The sequence below is a fragment of the Trichechus manatus genome, unplaced genomic scaffold (genome assembly GCF_000243295.1).
Source record: "Trichechus manatus latirostris isolate Lorelei unplaced genomic scaffold, TriManLat1.0 scaffold00159, whole genome shotgun sequence".
Classification (NCBI taxonomy): Eukaryota; Metazoa; Chordata; class Mammalia; order Sirenia; family Trichechidae; genus Trichechus; species Trichechus manatus.
In genome coordinates this window covers 6,172-28,132 of record NW_004444095.1, presented here as the reverse complement: position 1 = coordinate 28,132, position 21,961 = coordinate 6,172, and the positions used below count along the sequence as shown (strand labels likewise).

The 21,961-nt window shown below is 47.1% G+C and overlaps 2 protein-coding genes across 2 annotated transcripts; both read right to left on the bottom strand.

The window, feature by feature from the left end:
- Positions 1–3,239: 3,239 nt before the first annotated feature.
- Positions 3,240–4,330, bottom strand: LOC101354118 (melanoma-associated antigen B2-like). The gene is given in 2 exon segments (XM_004386227.2): positions 3,240–3,389; positions 3,392–4,330. Coding segments are annotated over 2 exon segments (1,089 nt in total).
- A 10,727-nt stretch (positions 4,331–15,057) lies between these two features.
- Positions 15,058–21,377, bottom strand: LOC101356994 (melanoma-associated antigen B3-like). The gene is made up of 3 exons (XM_023740567.1): positions 20,747–21,377; positions 16,941–16,950; positions 15,058–15,427 (listed from the first exon to the last, which is right to left on the bottom strand). The coding sequence occupies exons 1-3, from the start codon at positions 21,318–21,320 to the stop codon at positions 15,058–15,060; spliced, it is 954 nt and encodes a 317-aa protein (XP_023596335.1). The 5' UTR covers positions 21,321–21,377.
- Between the last annotated feature and the right edge of the window lie 584 nt (positions 21,378–21,961).

Here is a 21,961-nt window from a genome sequence, read left to right as displayed (position 1 = left end):
ACCACCGAGGTAAGCTCCCTCACTGGTGTTTGCATACAGTAGCCAGACCTTCAATGAGATGGATTGACACAGTGGCTGCAACTATGGGCTCAAGCATAGTCACTATTGTGGGGATGGTGCAGGACCAGGCACTGTTTTGTTCTATTGTACATAGGGTCACTACGAGTCAGAACCAACTCGACGGCACCTAACAACAAGAAGAACAATAAATACACAATTTTGCAATAACAGTAAAAAAATGTGTGTAGTTACGTAGGTAGATATGGATGCATATATGTATATAGGAAGGCATATGCGAGTAAATTCATGTGCATGTATAGGTGTATCTGTGGGCATATATATACACGTTTGTGTGTACTGCATATATATCCACATGTATAAAAAACCACATAGGGGGCACAGTTACGGAGGCTTACTAGCCATATCCAGACAACTCGCTGGATTGTTTTACTGGGTTAAAAGGCTTGGGACCATAGTCTTGGGGGACAACTTAGTCAATTGGCATAACACAGTTCACAAAGATAATGTTCTACATCCTAATTTGGTGAGTAGCATCTGGGGTCTCAAAAACTTGCTAGTGGCCATGTAAGATAAAACTGTTGGTCTCTACTCATAAGGAGCAAAAGAGAATGAAGGAAATCGAAGGTTCAAAGAAGAAACTAGTTCACAGGACTAATAGCCCACATGAACCACAGCGTCTTCTAGCCTAAGACCAGAAGAACTAGATGGTGCCTGACTACCACTACCGATCGTTCTGACCAGGGACACAATAGAAGGTCCAGGATAGAATGTGAGAAAAATGTAGAACAAAACTCAAATTCCTAAGAGAGGACAGACCTACTGGACTAATAGAGACTAGAGGAACCCCTGAGACTATTGCCCTAAGATACCCTTTGAACTTGGAATTGAAGCTATTTCTGTAGGCCACCTGTCAGCCAAATAATAGATTGGCTTATAAAACAAACAATATCCCCCTTGAGTAATATGCTCCCTTAAACAATCAACTATATGAGACCAAACAGTCAACATTTACCCCAAAGCAAAAGTGAGAAGGCAAGGAGGGGAAGGGAAGCTAGATCAATGGAAACAGAACTAACAGAATGGAAGTAATGAGAATGCTGACACATTGTAAAAATTGTAACCAATGTCGCTGAACAATTTGTATAAAAATTGTTAAAGGGGAACCTAATTCGCTGTGTACACTTTCACCTAAACACAACAAAATATTATTTAAAAAATGCCAGCCCTTGGGCAGAGTTAGTTAGCTCTCAAGGAACCTTGGAACTAGGGGAAGCAGAACGCTAGGTAAGTGAACCAACAGACCATCCTCAAATTCTGTTTGGTCCTCATTTTCACCTTCCTTGTTTACGCCTGCTTTTAGTATGCTGGCCACAATGTTATTCTTTTTATCACCTGAAATACATTTTGGAGTTGTGAGAAGAAAACGGAATTAATAGACACAAGGTCTGCCTCAGGTTGGGAGGAGTGGGACAGTGTGGGCTCTAGAATTCAGAACAGGGATCTGGTCCAGCTATTACTTACCAGCCATGTGTACTTATTCCCAAACTCCATGAGCCTCAGGTTCTTCATCTGTCAAGTGGGTTTCATGAATCCTGTCTTCTGGGACTGTTGGAATGTGTGTAATGCATGTAAAGCTCCTGGCACAGTGCCTGGCGTGTTTCGGGTCTTTAAAGAATGGCAGTTATTACTGTGATTATTTTGACCCCAGGTGATGCCACCCCACCTCTCTGGGATTTTTTTTTTTTAAATCCAAATATGCAGTGCTTTAGGACAAAGAAAACCAGATTAGCTAAAATGCTGCTTAGGAAAGAAAACTAGGTAATATTTTACATTAGGGAATATGTTATTTAATGTGGGCATGGGGTAACTTCCCCAGCTGGATGGAACACAAAGCTCCTAGAATTATTATTAAGACCAACAACTTCCCCCTCCCAGCTGCCCTTTCATCTAAGCCATCCCTGCTTTCATTCATATCATCACCACCAAAAATCTAGTCTTCACTTGGAGTTGGCCAACGTCATTCAGGATAACCTAATTCAAACGTCTTTTGAATGGAGTGGGTTCTGGCTCCCCCAGCCCAAAGACAAAGTGCCAGAACAGCGGCTTCTTGACATCTCACCTCAAGGAAGTATCACCTTTATCTCTCTCAGGAACTCCATGGACACGCTGTGCATGACACACCCAGTCAGTGCATGTGTTCAAGGCACTGGGGCAAGAGCACAGGGCACCTTCCAGTCCTGCCCCAGGCGGGGATTTCTCTCTGGTTTATCCCCAATCCCAGAGTCACTGTGAAGAGCCGTTCTCCATTCCAGGCTCAGCCTCTCCACCCTGAGACACATCATAGGAGTGTCTGGCCCTGCGGACCCCTCCCGCAGCCTCATCTAGACTCTCCTCCCCACCTCACCCCACCCCTTACCCCCCACCTCCCCCTGCCCCATGCAGCCTAAAATGACCTCCCACTCAGGTATTGCAGTGTCCCAAAGCCCCAAACTGCCCTGCCTCAGGGGGTTTACACTAGACCGCTCTCATCTGGAACCTCCCTGCTCCTCACTCCTCATTGTCCTTTTGGTCTTAGAGAGTAACTCATGCTCTTCCTTATATGATAGCTGCTCCTGGATGTTAAACATATATGTGCAGGACTGCATCTTCTTTATCTTAGCATTATCACGGTTAGAACAGAGCCTTTCAAAGAGCCAATGCTCAATTAATAATTGGGAATAAATGAGTCACCAAACAAGGGTCTAATTTATTACAACTTAATTTCATTGATATTCTTGAATAAACAAAGGAACTACAGATATGTATGTTTGAATTTTATGAAAGACAGAAATGAGTAAGGCAAAACAAGAATTAACCATGTTTTATTTTGTGATATCAACTATTTTATTGTGGGGTTCATTCACATTTCCAAGAAAATCCCAACTCCAAAGTGATGTTATCTTGTTCTGGACCCCTAAATAAAGATTCAAGGTTTTTCAAATTGTTTTAGAAAGACACCAAACCTCTTACTCTTAAACCTTATATAAAGAGAAATAAATGTGTAATCTAGGTCATATATAAAGTTAGATTCTAAAGCTAAATAAACATTTTATTAAATAGAACAAAATTTGAAAACCATCAAAAGAAAAAAGCTAAATCTCCGAGTTACTGATGTACAACAGAGACAAAAAGAAGATATGTATTATGATTCCTCCAGCCCAACCTTAGCCTGCCACTACTTAGAATTCTGACTTCTCTTTTGAACCACAAAGTGAATAATCTGCCTCAGACTTGACTAGGGGTGGGAGGAGCTGCCGGATGTGGCTCTGGAATAAGCACTGGCCTTTGCAGTAGGACCAGCCCTGGCTGCAACTCTGGCTCGGGCTCTCATCTCCTCATCTCTCAAAGCCTCTTCATAGTGCAGTGGGAAGGCACTGGGGACTGTATCATTGATCTTGGCCAAAAACTCCAGGACTTTCATCTTGCTGGTTTCCGCGTAGGCTCTGGGACCCCACAGGAATTCGTTGCGTGGAGGATCACTGTTGGGCACCTGCCGGTACTCCAGGTACTTTTCCTGCACCAAATCTTTGGTGATGAGCTTCCTAGGCTCTCCAAAGATTAAGTGCCTCCTCCCATCATAGACCCCAAGCACATTCAGGAATTCCCAGATCTCCTCCTCGGTGGCCCTGTTGCCCTTCATGAAAATCACGCCCAGGAGAGGCATCAGGAGCCCATTCTTGGGAAATTCGCCACCATCATTCAGACTTTCTTCGTTGGTGATGTCAAGTTTGCTGACAAGAGCATAGGATTGACGGCTGGGATCTACTTCCTTCAGATCAAGGCCAAAGACCAGCTCCATCCGTTCAGTAGTTTTCTTCAGGATCTCAGGGAAGCGCTCCTTGTACTTTTTGCTGATACTCTTCATCATCTCTGCTTTTGTAACGGGCTCTTTCATTTTATACTTGTGCAGCAGGAACTGCATCAACATACCCGCCTGCCTTGCTAAGGGATCTTTTTGTGAGCTCCCGGCAGAGGGTGGGGCCACAGAGGAACTTGGACCTCCCTCATCTTGGCTCTTGGCATCTCCAGCAGCTCTTGTGCCTGAAGCACCTGCAGCAGCAGTGGTGATGAATGGCACTCTCGGAGGCCCCTGGGGAATGTGAGCAGCAGGGGAGCTCTGGGGAGAACCCCCAAAAGGAGGAGAGGAAGAGGAGGGGGACCCTTCCTCCTCTGCTGCAGTGGCCTGAGCACCTTGGACACCGTGGGTGTCACCTCGGGCCTGGCGACGTTTCTCACGGGCACGGAGCTTACTCTTTTGACCACGAGGCATGATGACTATGGTCAAGGACAGCAGGCAGGAGTGTGGAAGGAGGGTGGGTGATGCCGGCCCACTGGAGGAGGGAGACTGAGAGGGTGTGTGCCCCTGCAGCACAGTGACGCCTCCTTGGCTTTGACAACCGCCGCCTCTGCAGGATTCTTGGAGGGCACTGCTCTAGGACCCTACAAGGCTCCTATTGTCCTGGTCAGGCCCCTGTAGAGGAAATTAGAGGAAGGCTTAGGTTGCAGCCTGCCAGCCCTACTTGGAGCTTACTGGGGTGACAGCAGGGGCTGGCAAGACTTAGGATTCCTCCCTCTACTAATTGGAGTCAGCCTGAAAGCAGGGGTGGGCTTTATGGCTCAGATTAAGGTCCTCACCTCCCTAGAGGGGAGCCAGCGTGCTGCACAAGTAGCCACCCCTGCCTGGGAGCTCCTAGAGGTCAGAGCAGGGTCGGGCTGTGGGCGGCCCCTCTTTTGCGGGGAGGCCCCTTCATGAGCACTAAGGGTCCCTGCCTGGCCTGCAGTTAGGGTCCAGTTCTCCCTCTTCAGAACTGGGACTGTCAATTAAACAAAAGCTCCTTCCTCCCTGAGACCTTCCAGGCAGAAATGAGGGGCACCTCAGTCTGACAGTTACCGCAGGGGCTGCCAGGGCTGACAGCAGGGGCGACACTCCGTAAGGCCATCTCCATTAGAAGGATGTCCCTCATTAGCACCGACGGTCCTCACCTTAACATGTGTTAGGGCCTGGATTCCCTACCTCTACAGAGTAGGCCGCCTCCACAGGCCAAAGCCCTCACCTCCTTAAGTCCCTCCAAGTAGAAATGAGGGGCTCCTCAGCTTGAAGCTCTGGCAGGGACCTTCCAGGGCTGACAGGGGCGGAACTATGTGTGGCCTACACGGTTCTGGGTTAGTTGGTCCCCTCAGTCCACATCCAGGGTCCTCACCTGGACTCCTGACCAGTCCGCTCGCGTCGATGATGAGCCAGCCCCTCCAGCCAGAGGCCGCACCTCTCCGGCGGTTAGGAGGTGGACGTCAAACCACGTCACATCCGGTCAAGGCCGTCGGTGTGCCTGCGTGGGCCAAGGCTGTGGGGAGGGGGAGCCTCCAACAGCCGACAGCAGGGGCGGGGCTCATGGGACCCCACTGTTTAGTGCTCACTGAGGGCCCTCACCCCGATACCTACCGGAGCCTGGGGTTCCTGCCTATAGAGACCCGAGTCACAGGCTCAGAACAAGACCCTCACCACGCCAAGACCCTAGAGGGGGAGGTCAGGGCGTGCCTCACGCTACCCCTGCCTGGGGCCTCACAGGAGTGCCGGCTGGGTCAGCACTCTGGGCAGACTCCCTTTTGGGCGTAGGTCCCCCATTATCACTCAGCTCCGCACCTTACTTCAGTGAGGGACGAGACTCCTCCCTCTGCAGAAATGGGGCTGCCCCGGTTGGACCAACGCCCTCCCTCCCTGATACCCTTTGTGCTGAAATGAGGGGGCACTTCAGCCTGATAGCTCTGCCTGGTGCCTCCCAGGATCAAAACAGTGGCTGAGCTCTGTGGGGGTCCTTCTGTTGGTGGGGTACCCTCAAAACACAGGGGGTCTTCACTTTGACTCCTGTTAGGTCTATTCCTTCTGTAGAACCAGGACTGGTCTCCTTCCCTCCCTTCCCCCCATTAGACCAAAGCCCTTGCCACACAGAAACCCTACAGGAGGAAATAAAAGGGTGCCTCAGACTGACAGCTTTGCCGGGACGTCCCAGAGCTGTGAACAGGGGTGGGGCTCTGTGAGGAGCCCTTTGTTTTGGGGATACCTTCATAACAGGAAGGATCTTTATCTGCCTCCTGCTAGGGCCTAGGTGTCCTCCCTCTGCAAAACGAGGGCCAACTGCAATGTACCAAGGACCTGAGACAATCTCTGCATACCCACTTCTGGGAAGGAAATGAGGGTACTGCTTAGTCTGACAGCTCTGAGCCGTGCCTCCCAATTCAGACAGCAGCGGGGAAGGGACTTTGTGGAGCCTTCTCTGTTCTAGGGTGGATGATTCCCTCATTCCTCATTCAGGGTCCTCACCTTGACACCCAATCTGTTCTGAGAATCTACGCTCTACTTACCTGAAGATGATCCTCTCCAATCAAGGTCCACACCTTCACAGCACCATTATTTGGAATCAGGGTGATGCATATTTGTCCACAGCTCTTCAGGACCTTGAAGGAGTGACAGCAGAGATGAGTCTCTATGGGACATCACTATTCTGTCTGGCTCCTTCCATCATCCTCATTCAGGATCATCACCTTGCTATCTATCAGAGACTGAGACTCCTGCTTCTACTGACTTGAGGCACCCTTCTTAGGTCAAGGCTCTCAAGTCCCTGAGAACTCTAAAGGATAAGTGAGGGGATGCTCAGCCTGACAGCCCTGCCTGGGGCTTTCTAGGTTTGAGAGCAGGGTGCCAGCCAGTCTCTGGGTGACCCCTATATTCTGGGTGTTGTCATCTTCCCATTCCTCACTCATGGATGTCCTCATCTTGGTTCCTGTCTCTTGAATTAAAGGCTTCCCAGGAAATGTCACATCCCTCCAACTCTTGAGTAGTTTGCCTCCTGGAAACATTGCAGAGAATGGGTTCCTGTCCCAGAATGATGTGAGATGGGGATGCTGTAGCACAAGACAAGGGGCCCAGGATAGGTGGTGGGCTGCCAGAGAAAACACACGCTAATCTAGTCCATCACTTCATTAGCCAGACTTGGCATCTTTTTTTTTTCCACAAGCAATTCTGTCCATTCTGCATATATATATGTGTGTATATATATATATATATGTGTGTGTATATACATATGTGTATATATATATGTGTATATATATATGTGTATATATATGTGTATATATATATGTGTATATATATGTGTATATATATATATAGTTCTTTAGGTGAAAGTTTACAGCTCAAGTTAATTTCTCATATAAAATTTTAGACACATATTGTTATATGACACAAGTTACAATCCCCACAATGTGACAGCACACTCCTCCTTCCCACCCCAGGTTTCCCATGTCCATCCAACCAGCTCCTGTCCCTTCCTAACTTTTCCTCCTGCCTCCAGACAGGAGCTGCCCGTTTTGTCTCGTGTATCTCCTTGAACTAAGAAGCACACTTTTCACAAGTATTATTTTATGTTTTACAGTCCAGTCTAATCTTTGTCTGAAGAGTAGGCTTCGGGAATGGTTTTAGTTCTGGCATCTATTTTGACTTTTGTCCTAAAAAGTTTACTTTCTACAGGAAAGGGGCTGTCCAAGATGATTTTGTGAGCTTCTATATTTTGAGGTTATCTGAGATATAAGTAGATGATCATGCTTTCAATGAGAATTATCTCTTTATCTCATTTATTCATACCACTCATTTATTTTGGTATTCTTATGGTTCTGGCTGTGTATTCCAACCCAGTGCTTTGGGCACAAAGATATTCTTTTTATCACCAGAGAGACATCGTGTAGTGGAGAGAAGAACAGTGAATTAAGAGACACAAGGTAAGCCTCTGGCTGGGAGAAGTGAAACAGTGTGTGCTTCAGACGGATTCAAACCAGGGGTCTATCCAGCTCTATTACATACTAGATGTGTGAACTCGCACACATTACCAAACTTTCTGAGCCTTAGGTTCTTCATTTGTGAAGTGGGTTTGATAGTCCTGTCTTCTAGGATTGTTGAAATTCACGTAATGTATGTAAAGCACCGGCACAGTGCATGGCATGTTTTAAGACTTTAAAGAATGGCAGGGATTACTATCATTATTTTGATCCTGTAACCTGACTCTAAATTTCCATTAGTCCTTAAACTAGCCCAAGCCAGATTTGGCCTGCCCCGCATGCGCAGAAGGGCCAGCTGCGAACGTTAATTGATCTCAACAGAGGACGCAGCAAAAGGTGGAATGAATCAGAAGAAAAATCATCACCGGGACCTTATTCCAAAGAGAGAGGTCTGACAAGAACCACATCACCTCCTGTTTCTTGGCCACCTTCTACAATTTTTTTCCCTCCCCACTACGCCTGCGCGGCCTCCATCTTGCTACCCAAACCACATATAACCCCTCCTTCCCCCTAGCTTGGGGGGGGGTCAGTCCTGAGGAACTTTTCTCCCGCTGCTTACTCTGCGCATTGCAATAAAATTACTTTCTCTTTCTCAAAGAGCGGTGTCCAGATTATTGGCAAGTCTAGGCCTACCAGACAGGGACCCACCTACCCGGGTTTGGTAACAATTTTGGCGCCCAACATAGGGCCCGAGTGTGGCACAGACCCTCTGTCTGGAGCCCGGCACCCCGTGGTCCCGTGAGCAGAACCTCCACCGACCCTCAGTGCGCACCGAGCCTCTTGTTCAGGAGGATTGAGTGGGTCCCCTAATTGTGACCGAGGTGGCGACTGGCCTGAGGCACTTGGAGAATTAGAAACTAACTCAAGTATGGACGCTGCTAGGTAAGTGCCCTCAGAATTTCTCTTGTTAAGTGTTTAAGTGCTTGGGATTGGAGGTGGGGAGGTATCCAGAGGATTTAAGTAGGACTAATACCTCCCCATTAGAGGGGACTGAAGCCCTCCTAAAATCATCCTCGTTATCTTGCCCCTCCACTCGCCCTACCCGACAGCAGAGAACAGGCAGCCTAGTTTCTGGTTGTTGACCTTGGTTAGGTTCTGGTTTTGAGTGAGTGTGTGTGTGTGTGAAATACTGGAAACCACTGGTGCTCTTTGTTTTTTTATGTGGATTCTAGTTACTGTTTGGGGTCACTTAACTATGCTACCATCTTACAGTTAGATCTGTTTTTGCAAAAGAGAGGGAAAATGGGATGAAATCCTGTACGTACAAACCTTTATGTCTCTCTGGCAAAATAAAAACCTACAAAAACAGTGTAAGCTAATGGTGCAGGGGAAAAAGGAAGGGGGGAAAAGTCCTACCTGGAGAGGCCTGGGGCCAAAGCCAGGCCACATAAACAGGATGATTGATAGGGGGCCAGGGTCTTCTGGTTCCATCCAGCCAGAGGCCCAAGGCTATATGAATGAGAAGTTAGTTAAGGTGTAGAGAAGACTGCTCTGGAATGTTTTAAAAAGGGTTATGTGTTTAGGATTATGTGATTATCTGAATGTACTACCGATATTGAATGTTAATCCTACCTAATGTTGTAAAGCACACCTAAACGTATGATAGAAATGAATACTGGGTATTATAGATTACAGAGAGCAGGTAACTCTGACTTCAGGCAACACTTAACTGGATATGCTAAAAGGGGAACTAGGATTTGCCCCGGAGAAATACAGGCTTTTTGTTTATACAGTGGGGGTTTAGGTCGAAAACCTGAGCCCCGTCCAGATTTGCAGTTATCCGTACACCTTCCACCTGGAGTTGTAGGCCTGGTTCCTGGCCCGGCAGCCGCTATTCCTTTGGCCTAACCCTCTGCCACCCCTTCTGCAAATTGCTTGCAGGCCTCAGGAGTCAGAAACTCCCAGTTCTGCCCAGGGAGCAGCCTCCCCGGTACACACCCGTTGTTGTTGTTGTTAGGTACCGTTGGGTCAGTTCCGACTCATAACGACCCTGTGTATAACAGAACAAAACACTGCTTGGTCCTGGGCCATCCTCACAGTTGTTGGTATGCTTGAGCCCATGGTTGCAGCCAGTGTGTCAGTCCATCTTATTGAGGGTCTTCCTCTCTCTCTCTGACCCTCTACTTTACCAAGCATGATGTCCTTCTCCAGGGACTGGTCCCTCCTGATAACATGTCCAAAGTATGTGAGACATAGTCTTGCCGTTCTTGCTTCTAAGGAACATTCTGGTTGTACTTCTTCCAAGTACAAATGTTCGTTGTTTTGGCAGTCCATAGTATATTCAATATTCTTCACCAACACAATTCAAAGGAGACAGTTCTTCGATCTTCCTTATTCATTGTCCAGCTTTCGCATACATATGATGCGATTGAAAATACCATGGCTTGGGTGAAGCGCACCTTAGTCTTCAAAGTGACATCTTTGCTTTTCAACACTTTAACGAGGTCTTTTGCAGCAATTTGCCCAATGCAGTGCGTTGTTTGATTTCTTGACTGCTGCTTCCATGGGCGTTGATTGTGGATCCAAGTAAAATGAAATCCTTGACAACCTCAATCTTTTCTCCGTTGATCATGATGTTGCTTATTGGTCCAGTTGTGAGGATTTTGTTTTCTTTACGTTGAGGTGTAATCCATACTGAAGGCTGTGGTCTCTGATCTTCATCAGTAAGTGCTCTAAGTACATACCCATAGTGGGATGCAATTTGACCAGGGATCCACTCAAGTCTCCTCAGGGCAATTTCCACTGAGCCAAATGCCTGCTGGACTAGATCACAACGGCCAGCCTAGAGGGTTTATCAGGGTCCATGCACGTTCTGCACCTAACTTCAGAGGAACGGAAGATGATCTTAGAAAAGGCACACCAAGAGGTGGACAGGTTGCATAACCTCAACCCTCAAAATGGTATTAGACTCCCGGCCGCACAGGCTGTATCTGCCACAGATATCAGCTGGAGGCAGGACAGCTAGAGCATTATAAAAACTGTTTGACAATAAGGGGCCCAAATACAGAAGGAAACTTCAGGATGTTTAACAAGGCCCCAAGGAAGATCCCTCCAGCTTCCTAGAACAGGTGTCCAAAGCATACTGGCAGTTTATTGATATAAACCCTGAAGACCCAGAGCATGCCAGGTTAATAAATACAACTTTCCTTAGCCAAGAGCGCCCTTCACATCAGGCGGAAACTTCAAAAGTTAGAAGGAGGTCTAGGAATGAATACTTCACTACTTGTTGAGATTGCCTTTAAGGTCTTCAATAATCGAGACAAAGCACAAGGAAAAAGGACGCAGTCCTGGCAGCAGCTCTTGGAGGTAACCCGCGGCCCAGGGAGACCTCGTGTGGGGTAAATCCTCATGGGCCCCAAAAGGGCCAGTGGCCAACCCAAGGCCCCCTAAAGCTAGGCCCCAGACAGTGTGCCAGTAAACTTCTGGTGGCAGTATAACAGAAGGGTCCTGGAGACCATCTGCTTGGGTTCAAATCTTGGCTGCTAGCTTTTGATTTTGGGTCAAGGGTCTCCACTTCAGGTGGCTAAGACAAACTGAAAACCACTTAGAAATTTGTATTTCTTTGAGCCCTGGTGGTGCCATGGTTAAGAGCTACGGCTGCTAACCAAAAGGTTGGCAGTTCAAATCCACCAGGTGCTCCTTGGAAACCGTATGGGGCAGTTCTACTCTGTCCTATAGGTTCGGAATCGACTCGATGGCAATGGGTGTGGTTTTTTTTTTTTTTAGTTTGGTGAGGAAGGTAAGGGGAAGACTTAAGCTCTCCTTTTCCACCTTCTAAGTCTTCTTTGCCTGCTACCCCCCGGAGCTAATCATTCCTTGCCTGTTCCTAGGTCCCTAAAACTCCATCCCATGTCAGCAGGAAGTAGCCAGATGAGTCGCCGACCCTTATCCCTTAAGATTAAGGAATTGCTACAACTCAAGGGGGGATTGTAACCTGACCCTACGAATGCCAGTAAATTTCCATTAGCCCTTAAACTAGCCCAAGCCAGATTTGGCCCACCCTGCATGCACAGAAGGGTCAGCTGTGACCACTAATTGACCTCAACAGAGGACACAACAACAGGTGGAATGAATCAGAAGAAAAATCATCACCCGGCCCCTATTCCAAAGCAAGAGGTCCAACAAGAACCATATCACCGTAGCGTCTGGGGTCTTAAAAGCCTGTGAGTGGCCATCTAAGATACTCCACTGGTCTCACCCCTTCGGAAACAAGGGAGAATGAAGAATACTAAAGATTCCAGGGAAAGAGTATTCCAAAGGACTAATGGACCACAACTACCACGGCCTCCACCAGACTGAGTCCAGTACAACTAGATGGTGCCCATCTACCACCACTGACTGTTCCGAAAGGGATCACAATAGAGGGTCCCAGACAGAGCTGGAGAAAAATGTAGAACAAAATTCTAACTCACAAAAAGAAGATGAGACTTACTGGCCTGACAGAGACTGGAGAAACCCCAAGAGTATGGCCCCTGGATGAAGTCACTCTGGAGGTTCACCTTTTAGCCAAAGATTAGACAGACCAATAGGACAGAATGAGACTAAAGGGGCCCAGGAGCCCAGGGGCAAGGACTAGAAGGCAGGAGGGGACAAGAAAGCTGGTAATAAGGAACCCAAGGTTGAGGAAGGAGAGTACTGACATGTCATGGGGTTGTTAAGCAATGTCATAAGACAGTATGTACTAACTGTTTAATGAGAAGCTAGTTTGTTCTGTAAACATTCATCTAAAGTTCAATAAAAAAAAATGACACTGTAAGGGGGCAGGGAAACTCGATTAATGGAAACAGAACAACCAGAATGGAAATAATGAGACTGTTCACACATTGTGAAGAATGTAACCAAAGTCACTGAACAGTTTGTGTATAAATTGTTGAATGGGAACCTAAACTGCTTTGTAAACCTTCATCTAAAAACAATAAAATATTTTTTTTAAAAAACCACATCACCTCCTGTTTCCTGGCTGCCTTCCAGAATTTTTCCTCCCCAGTATGCCTGCGTGGCTGCCATCTTGCTGCCCAAATCACATATAAGCCCTGCTTCCCCATAGCTTGGGGAGTCAGATCTGAGGAACTTCCTCTTGGCTCCTTGCTCTGAGAATTGTATAAAGTCACTTTCTCTTTCTCAAAGACCAGTGTCCAGATTATTGGCAAGTCTGAGTGTGCTGGATAAAGACCCACCTTCCCGGGTTTGGTAACAACCCCAGAGACCAGCCAGCTCAGTAGAATTTTTTTTTTTAAAATCTGGGAGATGTCAGAGAATATGTAGTGCTCTTGGACAAAGAAAATCAAATCAGCCAAAAATACTGCTTAGCATGCTGCTTAACAAGGAAAACTAAGACTTCTCTGTTAGAGTATATTTTATATTTTGGGTATGAGGATGTCTTTCCCAGCTGGATACAACTGAAAGCCCTGAGAATTTATTTCAAAAGCCAGCCACTTCTTCCCTCCAAGCTGCCTTTCTATCCTCAAACAGTTGCCATTGAGTTGATTCCAACTCACAGTGACTCTGTAGGACAGAGTAGAACTGACCCACAGAGTTTTCTAGGCAATGACCTTTATGGAAGCAGATCACCAGGTCTTTCTCTGCTTAACTGTTGAGCTACCAGGGCTCCTTACCTAAAATCTAGACCTCATTTAGAGATTGCCAGCTTACCCACGAAATAGCCTAATTTGAATGGCCTTCTGTTTGAGAGTACTCTGGTTCCCCCAGACCAGGGCAAAGTGCTAGCCCAGTGGCTGCTGAGCATCCCACCTCAGGGGAGTGTGGCCCTTCTCAGGAAGTCCCAGGACGTGCTGTGAATAAAACACCTAGTCAATGCATGTATTCAAGTGCACTGGGACAAGAGCACAGGACACCTTCCAGTCCTGTTCTGGGTGGGGATTCCCTCTGGTTTACCCACAGTCCCAGAGTAACTGTTAAAAGTAATTCTCCATTTCAGGCTCAGGCTCTCAATGCTGAGACACACCATAGGAGTGTCTGGCCCTGTGCACCCCTCCACCATAAGGCCTAACTTAACCTTCCACTGAGGCCTCAGGGCATTTATACCTGACTGCTCTCATCTGGGAAACCCTGGTGGTGTAGTGGTTAAGCGCTACGGCTGCTAACCAAAAGGTCGGTAGTTTGAATCCACCAGGTGCTCTTTGGAAACCGTATGGGGCAGTTCTACTGTGTCCTATAGGGTTGCGTCTGGAAGTCCTGTCTTACTTTTCTTTTTACTTACCCTTTAATTCATAGGGATAGAGTCTCACCCTCTTCCTTATACGATAGCTGCTCTTACTCTAAAATCTATGGACAGAGGCTGAGATTTCGTTGTCTTAGAATTCCAGTAATATCACGGATCCTTCCAGGAGCACATGCTCAATTAATGTTTGTATCCAGTAAAGGAGCAAGTATGTAAGAGGACAAATAATAAATTTAATAGATTTAATTTCACCAACATTTTTGAATAAGCTAAGCAAATCCATGTATATATCACACAATTTCACCAAAAGAAAGACTGGAAGTATGAAACAAACCAAAAACTGACCAACTTTTACTTTTTTTTGTCCATTTTGTAGTTCCACAAACTTTACTGTGGAGTAATTTCCCATATTGAAGAAAATCCCTATTCCAATGCCATATTATCTAGTTCTGGATCACAAAAAAAGATTCAAGGAATTTCTGTTTGTTTTACAAAACACAAAACTTTTAAATCCAATAAACAGCATAGATATGTGATCCATGTCACTCATAAACTTAGACTCTAAAGCTAAATAAAAAAAACCTGTTGCTGTCGCGTCGATTCCGACTCATAGCGACCCTTTAGGACAGAGTAGAACTGCCCCATAGAGTTTCCAAGGAGTGGCTGGTGGATTTGAACTACTGACCTTTTGGTTAGCAGCCAAACCCTTAACCACTGTGCCACCAGGGCCCCAAGCTAAATAAACCTACTATTAAAAGGAACAATAGTAAAAAAAAAAAAAAAAAAGAAATCTACAAGTTACTCATGTATAACAGGAACACAAGAAGGCATATATGTGCTCTCTCCAACCTCACTTAGTCTACAGTACTGAGAACCACAGAGTGAATAATCTGCCTCAGACTTGACTAGGGGTGGGAGGAGCTGCTGGATGTGGCTCTGGAACAAGCACTGGCCTTTGCAGTAGGACCAGCCCTGGCTGCAGCTCTGGCTCAGGCTCTCATTTCCTCATCTCTCAAAGCCTCTTCATAGTGCAGTGGGAAGGCACTGGGGACTGCATCATTGATCTTGGCCAAAAACTCCAGGACTTTCATCTTGCTGGTTTCAGCATGGGCTCTGGGACCCCACAGGAATTCGTAGCGTGGAGGATCACTGTTGGGCACCTGCTGGTACTCCAGGTACTTTTCCTGCACCAAATCTTTGGTGATGAGCTTCCTGGGCTCTCCAAAGATGAAGTGCTTCCTCCCATCATAGACCCCAAGCACATTCAGGAATTCCCAGATTTCCTCCTCAGTGGCCCGGTTGCCATTCATGTAGATCATGCCCAGGAGAGGCATCAGGAGCCCATTCTTAGGAAACCCCCTTTCCTGTTAGCTCTTGTGCCTGAACCACCTGCAGCAGCAGTGGTGGTGGATGGGGCTCTCTGAGGCCCCTGGGAAATGTGAGCAGCAGGGGAGCTCTGGGAGAGCCCTCAAAAGGAGGAGAGGAGGAAGGGGGCCCTTCCTCCTCTGCTGCAATGGCCTGAGCCCCCTTGAGACCCTGGACCTCACTTAGGGCTTTTTCATGGGCACAAATCTTACTCTTCTGACCTAGAGGCATGATGACTCTGGTCAAGCACAGCCGGCAGAAGTGTGGAAGGAGGGCAGATGATGAGGGCCCACTGGATGAAGGAGGCTGAGAGGGTGTGTGCCCCTTCAGCAGGGAGATGCTACCCTAGCTTTAACAACGGCAGCCTCTACAGTTTTTCCTGGAGGACACTAGGAACCCACAAGGCTGCTGATCTCCTGCTCAGCCTGTCCTGAGAACACTCTGGAGGAAGTTAGGGTGAGGCTTAAACTGTAGCCTGCCAGCCCTGCCTGGGGCTTGCTGGGGTAACAAGGACTGGCAGTGGGCTCCTCTGTACTGGAGTCAAGGGGTGTATATATATATATGTGTGTGTGTGTATGTATATATATATATATATTTTAAATAGGGTGTCATGGATTGAATTATATCCACCCAAAAACGTGCGTATCAATTTGACTGGGCCATGATTCCCAGTATTGTGTGGCTGTCCTCCATTTTGTGATTGTAATTTTATGTTAAAGAGGATTAGGGTGAGATTGTAACACCCTTACCCAGGTCACATCCCTGATCCTATGTAAAGGGAGTTCCCTGGGATGTGGCATGTACCACCTTTTATCTTACAAGAGATAAAAGGAAAGGGAAGCCAGCAGAGAGTTAGGGACCTCATACTACCAAGAAAGCAGCACTGGGACCCGGGGTCCCTGCACTGAGAAGCTCCTAGTCCAGGGGAAGATTGATGACATGGACCTTCCTCCAGAGCCGACAGAGAAAGCCTTCCCCTGGAGCTGATGCCCTGAATTTGAACTTTTATCCTACGTTACTGTGAGGAAGTAAATTTCTCTTTGTTAAAGCCATCTACTTGTGGTATTTCTGTTATAGCAGCACAAGATGACTAAGATACCTCTGCTACTCTGAACTTGACACATCAGAGTCCCTGGGACCCTCTAGGAGGAAAGGAGGGGGCAGCCCAGCCACCATCCCTGGCAGGGTGTAGACCCCCAGTGTTGACAGCACAGTGGGGCCCTTTCTATCCTGGGTTCCTTGGAGGCCTTAGTCCTCATTCAGGGTCCTCACTTGGCCTCATGTAGGGGCTGGGACTCCTGCCTTCTGCAGACCAGTGGCTGCACATACAGACCAAAAATCTCTCCTCCCTTTGATCTGATGTACAGAAGTGGGGGGACCATAGCCTGATAGCACCCCCTGGGCCTATAAGGGCTGCAAGCAGGGGCAGCATTAGACTCTGCTTTGTTCCCTCCATTTAGGGGTAGATGAATCCCTTAGTCCTCACTCAGGGTCCTCACTTTGACACCAGGCAGGGCCTGGGGCCCCTCTCTTTTTTAAGCTGAGCCCTGCCTCCTCATAGTAAGGCCTGCATATCCCTGACACCCATTAGGGGATAGTGACAATCTTTCTATCTGGCCACACCTGCCCATGGTCTCCCAGAGTGAACCCTGTAGTAGCAGGTTCAGGCCCCGTGATGAGTGGTCTCCACTTTGGGTCCTCACTTCAGGTCCTAAACCTGACTCCTAGGAGGCCTTAGATTCCTCCCTCTGCTGAACTAGAACCACCCTCTTCAGGTCAAAACCTCACTTCTCTGTTACCCCTAAGGAGGAACGAGGGCATGTCTGCCTGAGGCCTCCCAGGGCTGACAATAAGGAGGAATTCTGTGGGGCTCCTGCTGATATGGTGTGTGTGGTTCCAATAGACATCAGGGTCCTCACCTTGACTTCTGATATAACTTTGAAATCCCCTCTCTGCTGACCCGAGTCTGCCAGCCTCTGCCAAGATCTTCGTATTCCTAAGACCTCCGAAGTAGAAGTTAGGTTGAACCAAATCTAGCCATGGCTGTTTGGAGCCTCTGAGGGCTGGCAGCAGGGGCAGGATCTTATGGGCCCTACTGGATAGGTGCTTCCATCATTCCTCATTCACAGTCCTCACTTTCTATTAGAGGCTGAAACTGCTCACACTGCTAATCTGAGGTCATCCTCTTTAGGCCACCTCTCACAAGTCCCTGAGAACTCTGAAGAAAAAGTGAGGGGATGCTCAGCCTGACAGCCCTGCCTGGCATGTTGGGGTACCCAGTCCTCACTTATGGGTGTCATCTGACTCCTGTCTTTTGGATTAAAGACTTCTGAGAAATGCCACATCCGGGCAAACTCTTGAGCAGTTTCCCTACTGTACACCTTGCAGAGAATGGGTCGCTGTCCCAGAGTGATGTGAGATGGGATGCTGCAGCACAAGACAAGGGGCCCAGGACAGCTAGGTGGTGGGCTGTCAGAGAAAACACATGCTGATCTAGTCCGTCACTTCATCAGCCAGACTTGGCGTCTATTTTGACTTCTGTCCTAAAAGGTTTACTTTCTAAAGGAAAGGGGCTGTCCAAGATACACTGCATATGTAGATGATCATGATGTCCCCAAATACTAGCTGCTTTTCTTTACTCATTTGTTTTTTATGCTTATTGCTCTGGTTAAGTGTTCCAACCCAGTACATTGGTGACAAAATTTCTCTTTTTATTCCTTGAGATACATTTTGGAGTAGTGAGCTGTGAAGCGACTTAAGAGACACAAGGTCTGCCTCAGGCTGGAGGAATGGAACCTGATGGGCTCTAGACGGATTCAGACCATGGGTCTAGTGCAGCCCTGTTACTTACCAGTGCTGTGAAAATGAGAAAATAGCAAATTCTTCATCGGCAGCTAAGTCTGAGAAGCCCTATCCTGTAAAACTGCTGGAATGTGTATAATGCATGTAAAGCACCTGGCACAATGCCTGGCATATTTTGGGTGTTTAAAGAATGGCAGTTATTATTAATATGATTATTTTGACCCCAGATGATACCACCCACTTCTCTGGGATTTGTCAGTGAAATATGCAGTGCTCTAGGACAAAGAAAACCAAAACAGCGGAAATGCTGCTTAGGAAAGAAAACTAGGTAATATTTTACATTAGGGAATATGTTCTTTAATGTGGGTGGGGGGTAGACATCCCCAGTTGGATGGAACGCAAAGCTCTTAGAATTTTTGTCAAAGACCAACAACTTCCCCCTCCCCAGCTGCCCTTTCATCTAAGTCACCCCTGCTTCATTGATATCACCACCACCAAAAATCTAGTCTTCACTTGGAGTTTGCCAAAGATACTCAGGATAACCTAATTCGAATGTCTTGAATGGAGTGGGCTCTGGCTCCCTCAGCCCAACACAAAGTACCAGAACAGTGGCTTCTTGACATCTTACCTCAAGGGAGTATCACCCTATTTCTCAGAATCTTCCTATAAATGATGTACATAAAACACCCAGTCAGTGTATATGTTCAAGTGCACTGGGACAAGAACACAGGGCACCTTCCAGTCCTGCCCCAGGTGAGGATTTCTCTCTGGTTTACCCACAATCCCAGAGTCACTGTGAAGAGCTGGTTTCCATTCCAGGCTCAGCCTCTCCACATGGAGACACATCATGGGAGTGTCTGGCTCTGGGCACCCCTCCCAACCCCAACCCTTCCCCCCCTACCCCATGAAGTCTAACTTAAGATGACCTGCCATTGAGAGATCAAAGTGTCCCAAAGCTGCAAATTGCCCCACCTCCTGGCATTTACACTAGCCTACTCTCATCTCAGACCTCCCCCCTTCTCACTCTTTTTTACTTGCCTTTTAGGTCTTAGACTATATAACACTGTCTTCATTACATGATGGCTGCTTCTAGACCCTAAAATTCTACGGCAGTGGCTAGGTCTTTTTTTTTTTTTTTTACCATTCCCAATTTTAGCATTTCGTCTTCCAAAGAGCAGATGCTCAATTAATGTTGGGGGATAAGTGAGTGAGTGAGTAAACCAAAAACAAACAAGCAAACAAACCCATTGCTGTCAAGTCAATTCTGCCTCATAGCAACCCTATAGGACAGGGTAGAAGTGCCCCATAGGGTTTCCAAGGAGTGGCTGGTGGATTCAAACTGCTGGCCTATTGGTTAGCAGCAGATCTTTTAACCATCGTACCACCAGGGCTCCTAATTTATTAAAATTTAATTTCTACTACATTATTAACTAAGTTAAGCAAATACAGTTATGCATTTTTTATATAATAATAGACTAAAAGAGATTAAAAAACCAAACCAAACTCATTGCCTTCGAGTCGATTTCCTACTCATAGCGACCTTATAGGACCTAGTAGAGATTAACCAAAAGAAACAAACCTATTGCCTTTGAGTTAAAAGCTAAATAGTGACCATCTTACTTTTTTCTCTATTTCTTAATTCCATGTATTTTTTTTCTGCTGTGTTCTTTACATTTCTAAGAAATGCCTATTCCAATGCTATGTTATCTTGCTGCAGATCACTTAAATGGAAGGCTTCCCCTTTTTTGTTTTTTTACAAAAATAGCAAAGCTCTTTATCTTAAACCTGAGAAACCTCGCTAAATGTGTGATTCATGTCATTAATAAACTTAGATTATACTGCTAAAACAGCCTTCACTTGAAAGGACTAATATTTGAAAAAATAACAAAAGAAGACACAGATAAATCCGTAAGTTACCTTTATAGAACAGAAACAGAAAGATATTACGCACTGTGTTCCCTCCAGTCCCACCCAACCCTCCAGTACTTCTAACGCCGACTGCCCTCTTCAACCACAAAGTAAAGAATCTGCCTCACACTTCACTAAGCATGGGAGGAGTTGCTGGATCTGGCGCTGGAGCATGCACTGCATTGGCCAAAGCAGTAGGACCAGCCCGGTCTGGAACTGTCGCTCCGGCTCTCTTTTCCTCTTCTCTCAAAGCCTCTTCATACCTGGATGGGAAAGCACTTGGCACGGTATCATTGATCTTGGCCAAAAACTCCAGAACTTTCATCTTGGTAGTTTCAGCCTTGGCTCTGGGACCCCACAGAAATTCGTAGCCTGGAGGATCACTGTTGGGCACCTGCCGGTACTCCAGGTACTTTAGCTTCACAAAATCTTGGGTGATGAGTTTCCTAGGCTCCCCAAAGATGAAGTGCCTCTTCCCTGCAAAAATTCTCATCTTATTCAGGAATTCCCAGATCTTCTCCTCACTTGCGCAGTTGCCCTTCATGAAGATCATGCCCAGGAGAGTCATCAGGAGACCAGTTTTTGGTAAACCCCTGCCACGACTCAGCATCCCATTGTTAGGAAGGTCCATTTTGCTGATAAGGGCATAGGTGTGCTTGATGGAGTCGATTTCCTTTAATTCAATGCCAAAGACCACCTCCATGCTGAAAGAAGCCCTCCTGAGGAGCTCAAGGAAGCGGTTCTTGTACTTTTTGTTGACAATCTTCAACATGTCTTGCTTCATAATGAGCTTCTTCATTTTATACATTTGCAACAAGAACTCCACCAATGTACCCACCTTCTTGGTTACAGGGTCTCTGCGGGACCGGATAGTGGATGGTTTGTCCTGGGAAGAACTTTGCCTTTTCTCATCTTTGTTGTTGGCACCTTGATAAGATCTTGTGAATGAAGCACCTGGAGAAGTAGGGGTGAACAGGGCTCTCTGATGCCCCTGGAGAGTGCTACATGACTTAGCACTAGGCTTTCTCTGGGTAGTACACCGAAAACGAGGAGTGGAAGAGGAGGGGAGTGCTTCTGCTGTTGCCATGGACTGAGTACCCCTGAGAACCTTGGTCTCACATTGGTTCTGCTGGCATTTCTTACGTACACAGAGATTGCTCTTCTGACTGCGAGGCATGACTGGTCAGGGACACAGGCAGGAGTGTGAGCAGGACAACAGGTGATGTAGGCCCCCTGGAAGAGGGAGGAGAGACAGTGTTAGCACCATAAGTAGGGAGACACCACTTAGGCTTTAAGAAGGCACCCTCTGCAGGTTTACTTGAAGACATTAATCTAGAAACTTACAGGGCTCCTGTGCTCCTCATCAGCCTGTCCCCTGAGAACCCTGTGGAAGTAATTAAGAGTATGCCTTAGGCTGCATTCTGCCAACCCTGCCTGGGGCTTACTGGAGCTGAGAGCAGGGATTGGCAGGTTTAGGCTCCGTGGGGCCTCCTCTGTTCTGGGGTAGATGGTCCATTCAGTTCACATTCAGGACCATTGTGTCAACTGTTGGCAGGGTCACATCTCCATCCCCTCCCCCTGCACCATGCTGCTGTAAATTTGACACATTGAACCAGTGTCCCCATCTCCCTGGGACCACCTAAGAGAAAGTGAAGTAGCAGCCTGTCAGGGGGCACTCAGTGCTGATAGCTCAATTGGGCCCTTTCTGTCTTGGGTTCCTTGGAGACCTCAGTGCTCATTCAGAGTCCTTACCCTAGCACTAAGTACAGCCTGAGAGCCCTAACTTTGGCTGCAGTTAAGGCCTGGGACACCTGCCTC